Source organism: Pseudoliparis swirei, chromosome 8 (genome assembly GCF_029220125.1).
Source record: "Pseudoliparis swirei isolate HS2019 ecotype Mariana Trench chromosome 8, NWPU_hadal_v1, whole genome shotgun sequence".
NCBI classification, from domain to species: domain Eukaryota; kingdom Metazoa; phylum Chordata; class Actinopteri; order Perciformes; family Liparidae; genus Pseudoliparis; species Pseudoliparis swirei.
This window is the reverse complement of record NC_079395.1, coordinates 7,782,463-7,798,496: the sequence shown is the minus strand read 5'-3', so window position 1 is coordinate 7,798,496 and position 16,034 is coordinate 7,782,463. Positions and strand designations below refer to the sequence as shown.

The 16,034-nt window shown below is 39.4% G+C and overlaps 3 protein-coding genes across 5 annotated transcripts; all 3 read right to left on the bottom strand.

Annotated features, from left to right (window-relative positions):
* Window positions 1–1,232: 1,232 nt before the first annotated feature.
* ndc1 (NDC1 transmembrane nucleoporin) lies at window positions 1,233–9,072 on the bottom strand. Of its 3 annotated transcripts, XM_056421423.1 has the most exons (18): window positions 8,951–9,072; window positions 7,692–7,812; window positions 7,504–7,605; window positions 6,893–7,067; window positions 6,676–6,811; window positions 6,201–6,309; window positions 5,981–6,032; window positions 5,749–5,881; window positions 5,247–5,339; window positions 5,079–5,160; window positions 4,838–4,999; window positions 4,497–4,757; window positions 4,081–4,193; window positions 3,542–3,592; window positions 2,908–2,971; window positions 2,709–2,809; window positions 2,129–2,289; window positions 1,233–2,024 (listed from the first exon to the last, which is right to left on the bottom strand). In XM_056421423.1, exons 1-18 carry the CDS (start codon window positions 8,987–8,989, stop codon window positions 1,961–1,963), a joined length of 2,019 nt encoding a protein of 672 aa, XP_056277398.1. In that variant the 5' UTR covers window positions 8,990–9,072; the 3' UTR covers window positions 1,233–1,960. The 3 variants fall into 3 exon arrangements, with proteins under 3 accessions (XP_056277398.1, XP_056277399.1, XP_056277400.1); XM_056421424.1 differs by lacking the exon at window positions 3,542–3,592; XM_056421425.1 differs by lacking the exons at window positions 1,233–2,024; window positions 3,542–3,592 and having other exon boundaries at window positions 2,151–2,289; window positions 4,081–4,212.
* On the bottom strand, window positions 9,071–10,570 carry zgc:113691 (uncharacterized protein LOC503529 homolog). The gene has a single exon (XM_056421426.1). The coding sequence runs from the start codon at window positions 10,239–10,241 to the stop codon at window positions 9,483–9,485; it is 759 nt and encodes a 252-aa protein (XP_056277401.1). The 5' UTR covers window positions 10,242–10,570; the 3' UTR covers window positions 9,071–9,482.
* A 542-nt stretch (window positions 10,571–11,112) lies between these two features.
* yipf1 (Yip1 domain family, member 1) lies at window positions 11,113–15,567 on the bottom strand. Its single transcript, XM_056420858.1, has 10 exons — window positions 15,458–15,567; window positions 15,042–15,154; window positions 14,706–14,863; window positions 14,517–14,597; window positions 14,295–14,382; window positions 13,969–14,085; window positions 13,697–13,863; window positions 12,893–13,075; window positions 12,138–12,243; window positions 11,113–11,829 (listed from the first exon to the last, which is right to left on the bottom strand). Exons 2-10 carry the CDS (start codon window positions 15,073–15,075, stop codon window positions 11,810–11,812), a joined length of 954 nt encoding a protein of 317 aa, XP_056276833.1. The 5' UTR covers window positions 15,076–15,154; window positions 15,458–15,567; the 3' UTR covers window positions 11,113–11,809.
* Between the last annotated feature and the right edge of the window lie 467 nt (window positions 15,568–16,034).

The following is a 16,034-nucleotide window of genomic DNA, read 5'->3' as shown; positions in this document are numbered from 1 at the left end:
CCAGAAGGCGGAGGCTCCTGCCGCGATTGTGGAGGTATCGCAGTTTCCACATGGGGTGGAGAGAGGGGTAAACAAGGGACAACAAGAGGGCAAGAAGTACATTAATTTTGTCAGTTTAAGGGTTAGGGTATCGCAAGCAGATTTGCATACGTCACTCCCGGCTTAATTTCGCGGGTGCCGTGAACAGATTTGCGTCCGTCACTTCCGCCAAGTGGTTAACGTAAGTGTTCCATTTGAGACAGCACTTATCAGCAATTCAGTGCACTGCATTGCAGTGTACTTCGTGAAGTGCGCGGTAGTAGACACAGCCATATTGATTCTCAGAAGAGGTCTTATGCTGTTATCTGTGGAGACTGATCACCAGTTTGACAGCATAAGGGATAATGAAAGTGATTTATTACTGCACTTCAGAAAAGTCAACATCTGTGCAGCAGTCTAAAATAACCTCAACCCCAAAAACACCAGATCCTACGTTTCCCATGATGCAACTTACTAGCATCTTTCGTCGGACCATCCCTGTGTAGTTAAAGCTCAAACGCACGACTAGCCCAAATCTTGGCTACAATTAGGACTTTTCTGTAAATGGCATTATGGCGATACCTCCTGTTATACTAACGTCAATGGACAACTTTGCTTTCAAATTAATTTGCCCTATAATACATTTGTCAAACATATGCAACATATAAAATAATTATTTTGGCAGGATGTTTTGGCAGGAAAACAGTTGTCGAAAAATACAATTAATGATGGCTGAATTTCCTGGAGGTACTTCTGGTGCTGTGCATGCTGGCTCACTGTCAAAGCCCCCGGGGACATCTGAATAAAATAGCACCTGTGCCATTCCATCAAAGATTCAAGTCTGTGGAAGAAAAGGCTTTTTGTATTAATGGATGTTTCAAGCACCTTTTTTCTTCGAGCTGTTCCCAGTGTGCAACCAGGGACCACTTCAGTACCTCTCGACAAGAGCTTCTCATGTTCTTCCCCATTAAAACTTGATCCGTCTACAGAAGTCAAGACCAGCTCGTTTCAGGCAAGAAAAGAAACCTGCCATGATCTTGACAATGTTTATATTCAACAGGTCTCTTGAGTGGGAATTTAAACTCGGTACTCGTTGGCGGTGACAATCAAAGCATATTCCCCACACTTGTTATCAGTCACACCAAATCTCCATCCTTGATCTGACGTGAAAGAGACCTTTTTTTAACATGAACAAAACTGACGAACACAAATAGTTGACATGTACAAACAGTCGCGTCTGACTGGTGCATTTTATAGTTGGAGAACCTGAACTGATTCGCACAGATAACAGTAAACTCGTTCTCCAGGCTGGTGTTTAGAACAAAACCAGTTGTAAAAAAAAATATATGTATTTCCAGAACACATTTCAGACACTTTGTGACACTCGAGGACACGGCTTCTTTCTCATCACTGACATCTCATCCGTCTTACTCCTCACGCAAAAATACTAAATGCTTTGAAATCGCAACGATGGCGATTCCATAAGACAGCCGATGGAGTGTGAGACCAAAAGAACATGTACATGATTTAGAACCAATGTAGCGCAAATAACCCTTTACAACTCATCCCAATTTATGAAAGTAAAATATGATTATTATTATATGATAATTATTATGACTCGATACGACTTCATGGTAATACAAATAAAGCAAATGTCTTTGGGACGAGTTGCTCATCGATACAGTGAGCTAGTTTAAATCTCTCAAACACAGTTGGGCTTCCAACCTGTTTCAGTGCGTCAGGTGGGCAGGAAGCCCGCGCCGCGCGCATGGTGGAGATGTGATCTAGCCTATCGGATACAATCCGCACTGACATGGTGCAGACATACATATTAAAAGAGGCACTGTCATGGGCTTTCACTTGTTGCCTCAATTCTGCTAATATGCACGCACACACACACACATCACGAGAAGAATCTGACAACACAAGAGCGTCAGTGGTGTTATTCCTTGTACTCCAGAAACTGCTGCAATCTTTTCCGGTGCTCTGCAGACATCTGAACAGCACTGAGGATTTAAAAAAAGATAGATTTTTTTTTTTTTAGATGACCAATACGCATTATATTATTTTTAGGACAATGAAGATAGTACAATTGAATGACAGGTCTTACTTTAAGTGATTTCCAAAAGTGGTTGTTATCCTGTAGATGGCAGTCTTGAGAGTGGCCCTGAGAGCAAAGCGCAGTGTCTTGTAGGCGGAGTCTCCCATGCCGCTGGCCGACCGGACGGGTTTACTGGAGGCGTGAGGCAGCTTGAAGTGTCGATCTACTGCCTGAAAACAAGTAGGACAGGAAGCAACTGCTGTCAGGGGTCAATATGTACACAAAAATGTAGCACTTTTAAATTGAGCCTGACTTGCATCAACAGAGTGAATGTTAAAAAACAAGACATTTAGCAAAGATAGAGAAATTCTCACTTATCTGGCTGACTCAGTTTATGCCATGTAGATAAAGGAAAGATGAATTCAGATGAAATCGCCCCTTTAACTTTTCTCATTTTCCTTCTTAGCAAGCACAAAGCACTCCACAAATGTGTGCGTGTCTTTAAGGCACAACGTTCATCACGAGGTTTGTACTAAAGTCTTTCCCCACACTCGGTACAATACGGCTGGGCTAGCAAATGTGATGGCAGGTAATTGTTTGTAAGTCATTGTTGCTATGCCGATGTGTGGTCTCAGGGTGGCTCCGGTACCTCTTGTAAGACCAGCATGCAACCGAGAATACTGGGTAATGTAGTCTGTACAACACCAAACTGGTCTTCTGAGAAGGAGGCTTGCACAAGGTAAGACAGCCCTGGAGGAGATTAGACAACATAATAATATACATGTTGGATTAAAAAGAACAGGTGACACCCATATCAAATGAAAATAAAGTCCAACATCTCTTCCCACCTTCTAAAGCCCAGATGTGAGCCTGGCTGTCTGCAAACAGAGCTTGACTGGAGGCTTCTGGAAGCTGCAAGAGACAACGTTAACTTATACGAGCTTTCTACTGAACAGACAAATGCATATATAGTAGACGGGTGAATCAGGAAGTTGTTAGATTGGGCAGGTTTTAATGAGACTACATTGCAACATGCATGTGTGATCATCAAAAGAAGATATGTGCACCTCAGGAAGCAAAGCAGACTAAACTAGTTTCTACTAATAGGAAATAGTGCAACGTCAGTCAGAAAACTCACCAGCAGCTCACACTCCTGTCCTGATAGAACTAGGACATGATTATTCAACATTTGATTGGTACAAACACTGGTTTTATAGTCCTCAAGTGACTTGCAAGACAAGTGGGTTACCCAACTCCTTAAATCAAACTTTAAGTAATTAGTAACATTATATGGTAAACACTAGGTGACTGGAAAAGAGCTATATTAGTAATGTGTGCACAAGAAGTTAAATTAGTGATTATTTGAGGGTGAGGTTGTTAGATCTACTAAAACTAAATGAAAGTCTCCTGTGTCAGATGGGAGCATGCAGGGAGCCCCTCGGTCTCTCACCAAGACAGCATGCACATGCCACACACCCTTACCTTGTTAAACAAATACATTATCAGCACGCGTTTTGCCAAGAAATTTTTAACCTGAATGGGACAATTAAGTAAAAAGTTGTTTTGCTTTCAAAACTACATAAAGAAATGGAACACAAATCTAGATATATTTACTTTACAGACTTTATAGACTTAACAGTGGGCAAACAAACTATGACACAGACGGAGGAACACACCATCAGAACCAAAGCCGATGATGTGGCGGCTACAGTATAGAGCAGAGGTACTCATCAGTAAGTAGGTTAGTTAGGTTCTTCATTTTGTTCATACTCCTTCCGTCTCATCCCTCTGTCAGCACAGAGGTGATTGGCTTTGTCGATTTTAAAATCTGTGCACTTGCTGGCCAATCACTGCAGAAATCACGTCAGATTGGTTTTGGAAATTAAAAAAATAAAAGATCTGACAAGACGGCTGTAAGTCAAGTATTGTTTGTCCAATGTTAATAAATGTCAAGTATAAAAAGCCTGAAGTCAATCTATTGTATATTGTCATCCTGTGTTGTTACAACAAGACTGACGTACCTGTTCTTTTCTGTTCTGAAGGAACAGCGCCAGGCGACTTGGTTTGAACGACTCCTGCTTGGGACTGGGAACTGAGGCTGGGGATGCCGGGGGACTGCCGTTGACCTCTGAATCTGCACAGAGAGATGGTCACTAAAAAAGTGGGAATAGGCAAAAAAAACTCTGCTACTAAATTTACGCAATGATACCCTGACCTATAAGTTGACATCATGTCAGCAATGTTCAATCATTTGAGGGAAATACATACAGAATATAGAAAAGGTACAAAATACACCTCACAATTAACTTTAAATTATTTTTAGAGCTCTAGAAAAAAACCCAGATCATATAGTAAACTTGTCATTTACTGGCTAAAAATGGACCTTTAAGTGTCTGTTTGATCGTAGTGACCCGAAGTCTTCCATTCGTCCTCTCACCTGTGGGGGTGGACCAGAGCTTTGGGGCTCTCCTCATGATGTGTGGGCTTTGCACCATTCCAAACCACGGCGAGCATTGGTCTAAAGGGGCAGTGAGACGGCGCAGGGCAGGAGAAGAAAAAGGGCTGTCCAGGTCAGGAGTGAATGGGGCCGTCAGAGGGCTGTGCGGGTTGCCAACAAAGGAGCGTGCAAAGACAGAAGCTGGAGTTCTCAGCAGTAAAGTGGGCCTCGGGCTCATCAGATCTTCTGGGGTTGAGGTAACTTTAAGATAGAAAAATATGAAAAGATAAAGGAAACCGTGCAAAAGAAATGACATGATTTTATGTTTTATAGCAGCATACATGACGTCTCAGAGGAAGTCTTCCTATCACTCCCAGTAGACAGCGACTTGGCCCTGCCATTGGTTGCTACAGTGTCATGGTATGCTACGAGTCTCTGGGTCAGATCAGTCAGCAGAGACAGACACTCCTTACTGATGGCATTCCAGTTGTGAGGATGGCCACCTGGGAAAAAAATATATTTTGTTGTAAGCTTATTGTGTCAAGTGTAGGACCACTTGTCTATGTAGACAACAAAACAGACCTGGCTGACTCAGACTGAAGACCTCACAGCGTCTTGATGGGGACTGTTGAGACAGCAGAGCAACGTCCTGCAGAGCGAGGAACTAACATTTGGGGAACAACATGTTACAACACCCATGTGCGATTAGCAGGAAGCACAATGACGAGGGAAATCATGCATGTTATCCACCTTCAGTATCATTGGTTGCTTGTCTGTAAGAACTTTAGGGAGACACTGATGGGCTTCCTCCGTAAAAGATGACTGCACAGGAAAACTGTACACCTGCATAGAATAGGAAACGCATTAGATGCCATATTACCTTAAAAGTCACTCTCCTTTTAGTGTACATTTAACTGGTCTGGTGCTCTTCGGAGACGTGAGAACTCAAAGTAATGACAACATTGCCCCCTAGTGTCTCTAAATAATTCATAAGTCATCTCTCTGCAACAAAACACTATACTTTTAAACCAATTAGATTCAGAAACTGGTCAAATTAAAGTAAAATGAGATCGTCAGAACTGGGCCCAGTCCAAACAATCATTTGGTGATCAGCACAGCCAGCTGGCCTTTGGATGTGCTCAAGAATGGGAAATAAAATGTTGATCAACAAAACACTTCAGCAGCACAGTGAGACCTTAGGTTTTGCAATATTAGGTATTGTATACATTTAGTCTGTTATTGATTCACATACCTCAGTGACAAATATCCTAAAAAGCAGCAGTGTGATGTTCCATGTGAAGAGAAGGAAGCCGGCACTGATCCACTGGTGGTAAAGCAGGGAGAGGTCCAGCAGTCCAGCTATGCTGTCCAGAGGGTGAACAGAGCTGGAGGTGGAGATCAGACATGAATACAGTAATTCAGGCCATATTATAAGGCCATATATGATTTTACGCTATACAAATAAAATTTACTTGATCACTAACCTGTTCAAATGAAGATTTAGTGTTTTACAAATCCATGCTTTTGGAATATATCCTGTTAATAAATTGAAAGAACTAAATAAAAAAAGAGCTCAGGTACAACAAATAAAAGCATGTTGAGAAAGATACTTTGAGAGAAATCATGCAAGTTTCAACTCCTATCGCAGTTTCTTATGAGAGCTCTGTGATATTAAAGTTTAATTTATAGACAAAGATCACTTACCCAAAAAGAAATACACAACAATGTAGTTCCTGACCGAGTAAAGTGCTTGAGCAGCGCTGCACTTCACCACAAAAGATAGGGATCCTTTAAAACGAAGGTATTTGTATTGCTGGGGGGAAATAACAGTATTAAGATCAACACGTATCATCAACCATTAAAAAAAAGACGGCGGTTATTGCATTGTTGGTTTTTAAAAAAATCCTAAATGAAACCGAAAGGCAGTCTTTAAACAATGTTTGTCTGCAACTGATGTATTATTTTATTGAATTGTTACAACTCACAATTGGCTAGACCCCCCCCCCCCCTCACCAGACACCAATAGGTGTAAGGTCATCGCATAACACACTTTATTTAAACTCAAAAGTAAGCACGGATGTATGCAAGAAAGTCGTTGTTTGAGCCATTCAGGCAAAAACAGAACTTAAATTGTTGCATCATCATCAGTCAGATAAATGAGCAAACTCGTGTCACATACCTGAACAGTGTGAAAAGAGACATAGTTAATGTTGGAGATAACACCAAGCAGACTGTGAGAGAATCCAACAAAGGCTCCAGCCAACAGAAGGATGAGGTGATATTCATTCAGACACATCTGAGGGGAACTGTCAGTGCTGAAAACAAATAGAGGGCATTAGACTGTGGATGAAGTACGTAACGCTCAACATGATGAGTTGTACATGATAGCTGCTTACCCATCACCCTGTGTGCAAGGGGAGCCGATCGTCTCATATCTGCCCCCGATAGTGCCGGCACAGCACCAAGCAACGATTATTCCCATGATGCAGTGGGCCAGGGAGTTCACAAACTGACGAGGGTGGAGCAGCTGACCCAACAGGGCCATTTTTGAGCATGCAATAGTTGGGATGACTGAAGAGACAAAGAAAAGAAAAAAAAAGTTACAACCAAGGTTCATCCCTGCCAGAGTCTGCCTGCTTTTGACTTGTTTTGATCTTCTTTTGTTTTAGCTGACACCCCAATCTTCATCACGCTCACACATTTATGATGTTACTGACTGACACACTTCCCAATTGTAGCTATTTCTTTACTTCATTATAATAAATACCTTTAATTTACCATCATCAAGCATACCATTCCGTATTTGCTGGGTTATGAAGAATTGGGGGGCATGTCCGCCTTTTTGCCGTTTGTGCTTCCAGATTGTATTGCGAAATACGTCATACATAATATGATGCATCATCATATACATACATAAACTCTGAGTCTGAACTGATGATCTAATGCATCTTTGCTTAGATCAAGTGAAAACCTAATAAATTTACATCTGCAGTTATCTGCCACCCACCTGTATAATACTCCAAGTTCAGGAACCCCACCATGATGATCACTCCACACATCAGGATCAATGAGAAGATGGCACTTGCACATGTTAAGAAGGACAGGCATTCTGCATGGACAAAACAGTCCACAGTGAGATTCACACAACTTCAGATTGACTACGAGTCAAAATTCACATTGAACGTGGTGACTGACCTGATGACGTCTGAATGGGGTGGAGCAGACTGAACCTGCTGAGGATTACAAAAATTGCTGTGATGGGTAGCAACAACAGAACAGCCCAAGCAATACTGGCCACCGCTCTCCAGCAAACAACCTGAAACGAGCAGTAAGTCATTATTATTACAGAGCAGGGGCTAAACGACAACATATTCTGATTCTTAGTTGTCAATATGTTGTAAAACAGCTTTATATATATTAGGGAATTCCAAAAGTCTCTTGATTTTTAGAAGATTGATGATCTCTTTTATCTTTAAAATCATGTTCCAACATTGATTATTCAAAAGCTCTGAGATGTAAGCTTGGGTGAAATGAAATGGGGAAAAAAGGAAGTTTAATCTATCATGATTAGTTAATGTTCAACACTCAATCATGAAGGGAAACTAAAACATTATTTGTCAAAATATCCTGTTTCTGAAAGTCTAAAAACATTTTTTGACCCGATTATATTTGTGTATCCAATAAGTAAATGTTTACATGTAAGCGAAGGACAGTTACCATTTCCCGACATGTAACATGCTTAACTAATCAAGAAAGTAGAGGCCGAGTGTGTCCTAATGAAAGTAATTATTATCTGTGGCCCGGGAGGTTTTGTTAAATGTTATTGTTCTGTTCTTCTGAAATATAAACTATTGATAAGCTGCATTTTTGTCACCCAGACTCAGGTATGGTGAAAATGCACAAGATGTATTGACAAAAATGACTGCATGTTGACTTGTTTGGTTTTATTAATTTGATCATTGCGCTAAGTAACGAAAGACGAACAGACACCACTACTTATATTGTTTTATTCTCGATTTGGCTCATTTCTTTCTAAACAAGCCTCACAATTATTTCAAATAGTAATGTAAACAAATATACAGTAATGTACAAGTGTATACATATTTTAATCGCCTCTTGTTAACCAACTCATATTTTTAAAAACCTAACGTTAACGTAAAAAAAAAGTGTATATTTATTTATTTATAATTAATCCGCTCTTGATAATCCTTTTTAGTTTTTCCTTGCTCAGGTTATTTGTTCCTGTATAAAAGGTAGCAACGTCATTTGCTCATACATTGTGCACACCTTTATTTCTAAATTGCATATGTCGGGTTCTTTAGCTTGTTGTTTTGTATTTTAAAGATATATTAGCGACGCTAACTGACCGTTGAACTAGTGAGGCTACTTGAGCACGCTACGCTAGCAAAACGTATTCTTTAAAACAAACAGAAGAATTCAGTGTAAAGACTTACCTTGCGGATAAACCAACAACTTTGCTCAGTAGAAAACATCTTGCTTGGATAAACGGAGAACCAAACAGCGACAATAATCTCTTCGGCTCTCCTGCTGTCAAACTATTTTCCACCGTTTTCCATATCGCGCCACATGCATTCAAAGGACCCTTGAAGGACCCCGATAAAAAGTTGCCCGTGTTCCTGCCAGGTGGCAGTATCACATCCAACCGAATTATGGTTAATGAACTTTAACAACAACACAAATATTTGTATAAATATCAGTCAGGCAGTCCAGTCAATCAATGCACGCTTGATTAAACCGAATAAGCTCACAAAACAATAACTTTCAAAAAGCTGCTTCAGTTCAATGTTGATCTATAAAGTTAGATTGACACAAATAATGAAATAATGTCAGAGAATCAAATTACACAACGAACCAAAAAGCCAGAAGTAACATTAATTGAATAGTATCTCATCTTGTTGTTATTTACACATTTATTAGCTATATCTCAGCTTTACTTTCTGAATGCAGATTGTTAGTCAATATCAGTCAATGAGTCGAGTATTTATTTATTCCTTTTGTTTCATCGTGCATGAATGCTTTCTTGTCATGATAGCCATTTCCATAGGTTGGAAAACTATCCAAAACGGGTTTGTCTTGGTCCCGAGAGAATGGCTTGGTCTCAAAAGCATTGACTGGAAGCTTTTGGGATGAATTGACAGACATCTCAGTTTGAACCGCTTTGTGGACGAATGGTTTCTGTACAGGTTTCATGGCAATTGCAGGGAGGGCAAGCTGCTCCCTTTGGACCTTCTTGTCGTCCCACAACTTCAGCAAGCGGCGTTGATTATGTGTCATATCCTTGAGATTTTGCTGCAGTGATTGCAACTTATCCTCTAAAAGTGTTTTAGAGGTGACCATATTTGTCACCTCTGAAGTCAAAACATCAATGGTCAGATTCAGTTGCCCAGTCTTCTCCACCAGGGACCTGCACTCACGGTCCTTTTCTTGCAGGTCATCGATTATGTCCTTTGTGGTCTTTCCACTGAAGTCAGGGCTGCGTTCAAGTCCAATCTCAGTACGAAGAGCCTTCACTTGTTTCCTCAGCTCCTTGTTTTCCAAAGTCAAGGACTTCAGTTTCTGTCTTACAGCGTCCGTGGCACGGATCTTCGACTCATTCTGTCTGAGTTTCTCTCTTAGAACACTTTCTCTGTGCATGGCATCATCTCTTTCCTTACTGCATTTCTCCAAAAGTTTCAATGTCTCAAATTTGGACACCTTTTCACCTTTCCCATTTGAAGTGGCCATCCTAAGGTAAGAGTTTCTTAAATATTTTTACTCACAAGTTATTCAAATAGTCCTTGAGCATTATGTCGGTAAATCCACCCCACAAGCAGCCACATGCCTCGGACTGAGGCCAGAGACATTCCTCCAACAGGGCTATCTGTTTGACAGGCAGCGCCTGTGTAACTCAAAGCTGGGGCTAGAATGACCATTAATTAGGGCGCCACCATCCCTGTGACACCGTTTCAAGTGACAATTTTGTTTCCTTCTATTTTGTTAAATCATCTGAGAACTTGCCCTTGTGAATCAATGCTGTTATGAAACACACTTAACAGAGGAGCCCTGTGTGTACGGTGCTGACCACACTGTGTGCCTGTAGAAAGAGGCTTTACACTCATAAGCTACAGTTGAGCCGTGCATCCCAACAGTGACACAGTAGATTCTATCAGTTGGCTCAACCAGTCAAGATGGATGAGCCGGAAAAAACCAAACCACCAGCCAAATGTCCACTCTAAAAGTTAGATGCTATCTTTGAAAGTCCAAATGAGCTCTAATAAATATTTAAAATGTTGAAAAATTTGAGCTGGTTGAGAAAAAAAAAAATCACGTTGCAGACACGTCTGGGAGCTGGGTGGTTTAAGGTCGTCCTACCTAAAAACATTGAGTTTACTGAAATAAATTACATATTAAGCATTTATATGATGTGACTATCAAGACACTTGACTCTGAATCAAGAACATGTAAGAAACATATAAAGATAAACACACCTCAGGGCTGCATTATAAACAATTAGCCGCACTTAGCTACTTACTTCTTTAATGTGTAAAGACAGTATGCAACTTATCTGTTCATAGTTTCCTTTGTGCTTGAACATAGGCTCTGGATTGACTTTAAATCATTGTGATAACACCTTTATTATTGATGGTTTCATTAATAAATGTGGGTCTCACAAAGACCATTTTTTATTTTCTTCCAATGAAACACTCATTGAGAACTAACATATATTCAATTTTATACATTTGATCAACTACTTGGTAATTATTCATTAAAAAAAGTTTCCCAAGTTGTAAATACCTTGGACATTTAAAATGGGTCTTTGGCATTAGTTGTGGGCACTTGCGGTTAAATCAGTTAGAGGAAAATACAATGACTTTACTTATACATAAGTCTGAACCTTAAAAATGTTAACAACACAGATAATTGTTGTGCCGTTCATATGGAATATTTTGTACACTAAGAAGTCCCCATTAACTGAATAGAAAAGAAATGCATATACAAAATGCCTTTGATGCTACAAACATTTCTCCACAGACTGTTTGTCTAAACATTTCAACAATTAGAACCATAAAGCAGAAAGCTACTATACTACAAAAGATCACATCAGCTGTGTAAACCATACCTCTTTAATCTTTCAGGAAACTTAGAATCCATCCCATTAGAAATAATATAGTTGGTACCAGTGTTCATTTTCAGAGGTCATGAAGTTGTACCAAGAGCGCACACTGGGTTCCACGGTCTTGAGCCAGAATGTCCGAGTGCAGGTGAAATCCAGACGGCCCGTGACTTCATTACCACAGCAACCCAATTCCCTCTCATAAGGCAACCGGAGAACCTGCAATAAAAAAATAAAAAAAGAATAACACTTGCTTTGGGAAGTTGAAATACGGTAAAGGAAGTCCGGTGTCAAGTGTTCTGTTGTAGCAGGACACAAATAAACAAAACGTAAGCCCATAAAAATAGGCCAACAATGTAGAGCTGCTACTGAGGTAGGAGGTCACTATTCCTGCTACAAGAGAATGCAGATTTAAACCAGTTCAGAGAATGTACAGGGTTGAGGAATAAGACTTGTGTGTATCAGGTTATTTGTGCATGTGTACAATGGGAAATGGCTTAAAAAGCGCCTGGGTCACTCTTGGTTACCTTTAGTAAAAGAAAGGTGTTCATGTCGTAGAGGGTGCTTTGTTATCTCTCTTGCAACAGAATTGTCCACTTGTGGTTCCTTTTCGGGTTTGCTGAAGAAATAAGTCTAGAAAAAAAAGAAAAAAAAGAAAAGGAGAGTAAAACAACCTAGCAAAAAATATATATACAATATTAAGAGAGACTACTGAGCCTTTAAGAACTACAGTTGATATGTCTATTAGTAAGAGTGCAAGAAATGTTCTCTGGAGAATACACATTCTTGACATCCATTCCTCTTGGCCAACCGTTAAACCATCCGGCTTACTTAATTACTAATTACATGAATGTGACCAGACATATGATACCTACGTGAGTCTGACAGTATTCCACAAACAGACCGCTCTCACACCAGTGAGGCAATGCAGTCACTGTTTCCAATGTAGAGTCTACCCAGAGAAAGTTAACTTGACACGATCAAATAAAGTCATGGAGAGACAAAAAAAATAAACAAAAGTCTGTGCTGTGTTAAGTGATTGACAGACAAGTTGTGTCAAAGCTTAGTCATGCTACTGAGATCTTTGAGGGAAAAGGGTGGGTCAATCATATCTACACTAAGATGGACAGGCAGCTGGAATCAAATGGATTAACAAAGATGTAGTTTGCCAAAGCCGGTTCAATCTTATTTCTTCAAACTGATTTATTTTCCAAACCTCCCAAATCTTGAATGAATCCTCAGAGTAAAGTTATGAAAAAGCAACATCATAGAGCACAATTACCTTACAGCCAACCGCAAGCAGGGCGTTGAGCACAACAATGGCCGACATGATTCCTATAATAACTTTAGGGTGGTCCTCCCTGACTGCAGGCCAGAAAGTCATCACCAGAACTGAGCCAGAGAGGCAGAGAGCCACCACTATGGTGCACCACCTCAGCCATTCATACGGGAGAATCCATAGAACCTTATGGAAGGAAACAACAGGGCATTAAATAATATGGGTTTCATTTTATGAGAGTTATTAAGACACATTGAATGCTCAAAATGATTTGTGATAGTAGGGGAAATAAGTATTAATCAACTGTAAAGATTTGTAATGAAAGGTCACAACGTTTTGTCTTCGGCTCTATGTAATCATTATAAGGGTTCTATTAACAATGTAAAAAGGTACATTCTGAACTGTATCACATGCTGTGTGCAAAAGATATTAAAGATACAAATATTACAATTTACAGAGGTGAATGTTATAACCATGTTGTAGATAAGTTTGGTTATATTATATATATTTTGATATAAAAAAATACGAGAAGATGAAATCCAACAAATAATTGATCCTACTGAGTACTATTGTCATTGTACACAATCACACACACACACACACACTGTCGTGCTGTCATTAAGTATTAATTAGTGCACCAAATGTGTATTTATCCATAAATGAAAATATTAATCAATAAATGTATTGTTTGCTCTAGAGAATTACTGAACCTTTTGAAAAATTAAACTATAATTATGTTGGCCATCTTTTTTTATTTGACGTCTTCAATTGGAACCAATGGGCTGACATATATATTGTAGGACTTACCACTGCTGGAATGTAAATTGAAAGGGAATATCCATAGACACAGACGATCTCCATGAAGGAGTATGACACTAAGTTCATGATCTTGTTGTTTCTCCACAGCAGGAAACCCCACAGGGCAAGGGGCACAAACCACGCATAGCTGAAGATCGCTGTTGCAGCTATCGTCACTGGGAAACACAGCAAAATAAGAGTATTCAAGCAACATTTTAAGTCTCCTCTTACATTCAACATGCACAAGTGAGCAATAAACAACAAGCAATAACAGAGCTTACCTTTTTGAAACTCTGGGGTGTACTTGTAGTTTGGTTTGCCCAAGTGCACCAGAAAGTTGGATATGTTTCCACTAATGGCAATAGCAAACACGAGGGTTGTGCAAATCCAGAATGGTCCTGAAAGCACACATAAAGACATTTGGACTTCAGTTTGTTACAAAAATTTTTTAAAAACACAATCCGTTAAAAATATTAAAACTGTATTTGTAAAATATAGTTTGAAAATATTTGAACTTAAGCTACAGAACAAGGAAACAATTTTCTAAAATATGTTCCCAAAAAATGTCTGACACCTCTTATTAGGACACTCATGTTTGTGTTCGTACCATAAAGATCAGGATTTCTACGAAGGTAGAGATGAATGAAATTCTTTCCAGGCCATGGCAGCACTGAACCGATGATTCTTTCCTTCACCTGAAAAGAAATGTTGATAATCGTTTCACGTGTTAAGGTAATCAAAGCTACATTTGTTGTGACGTCCCTTCATATTACAAGACAAAATGTAGCAATTGTTAAAAAGTGCTTAAAATAAGTTGTATATATATTACGTGATGGGTCTCGACGTCAAAAAGTCTTTGGTAGTACTCAAATGTCCAGAAGGGGACACTTTTCTTTTGCCCAGAGAGAAGCTTGAGATGAAGAAAACATAGAGAAAGGTCAAATGAATCAAAGAAAACAACATTTAATTGCAAACGGAAATGCGTGAAAAAAGGGTATAGTGTTAGTCCTGTGCTGACCTCTGTCTTGTCATCACTGGCAAGTATGTCCTCGTCATCGCGATCAGATAAGAAACCAGCAGCTTGTCTCTGCTTCTCAGGTTTGGTAATGTCATCTTCAATCGTAATGGTGGTCGCATTTCTGTTGGCTTCCAACAGATTGCCAGCTTCTTCAAATTCTAATAGGATGGATAAATTGAAAACATGAATCCAAAACTTTGATAGTTTTTATAGTTGAACTTTGCATTTATTCTACCAAGAATTGCAGAATGTGTGCGTTTAGTCAAATTGAAGCAAAACACCAATGGAGCAGCTTTATTCCATTACCAAACCAAAAAAACTGTGGAGGACACTCACCTTGAAATTGGAATGGGTCATTTGTCGACGCCATTTGTTGACACGGATTCACTCTCCGGGTACCGCCTCACAGTGACGTATGGCCAAGTTAATGACAACTTACTTTGGGTAAGCTAATAAGGACATAAATCAACATGTTACAATTCTAGGGATGATTATTACCTCCCCTTATTTTAGTTTTAAACGAATACGTAGTAAATGATGAGCAATACAGGAAAATGTTAGCTCAAGTTAGCCAAGCCCAACTAGCTAGCATAACTACTTGACAACTCATCAACAACAAACATTAGCTTAGCTGTCTAATGGTGCATTCACTAACGTTAGCTGACTGCCTGACGTAACTTAAGGACTGAGAGTCGCAGTGCCATTTAAAAGGCAGGGCAGAGTTTAAAAAATATTAAACAATGCATACTTACCAAATAATATACCAAAACCCATACAAATCATGTCATTGCAGTCTGGTTGTTGGAACAGGACATACCAGCCTGAGCCGTATAATAAGAAGAGTCGCGTCATCTTCTTTTTCTTCTTCTGTTGCTTTTTATGGCGGTTGGCAAACAGCTTTCGGGTGCATTACCGCCACCCTCTAATCTGGAGTGTATACTATATATAATATGTATAATATATATTGAAAATAAATCTTTTTTTTTTTTAAACGAAAAACAAACATAACAATAAAAGCAAAATTAATCTCTCAGATTCTACTCATTAATCGTGTCGCCTATAAATATTCCAACACTATCTTCCAGCATTCATCACTAAAGTTTTTCTTCAGTCCATTCATAATATTTCCCTCTCCGATCTGTCTTTATTTTATTGGCGAGGACTATGCCGAAACCATACGAAGAGGCGTTGCAATATTGGGACCCAAGTGACTCTGTGAAGGAATGGCTATAGTGAGTATGGAGGATGATAATTTATGTTCGATTTATTTTTGTGTTTTTAAAATTATTTTATTATTATTATTATTATTATTATTGTATACTTATCTGA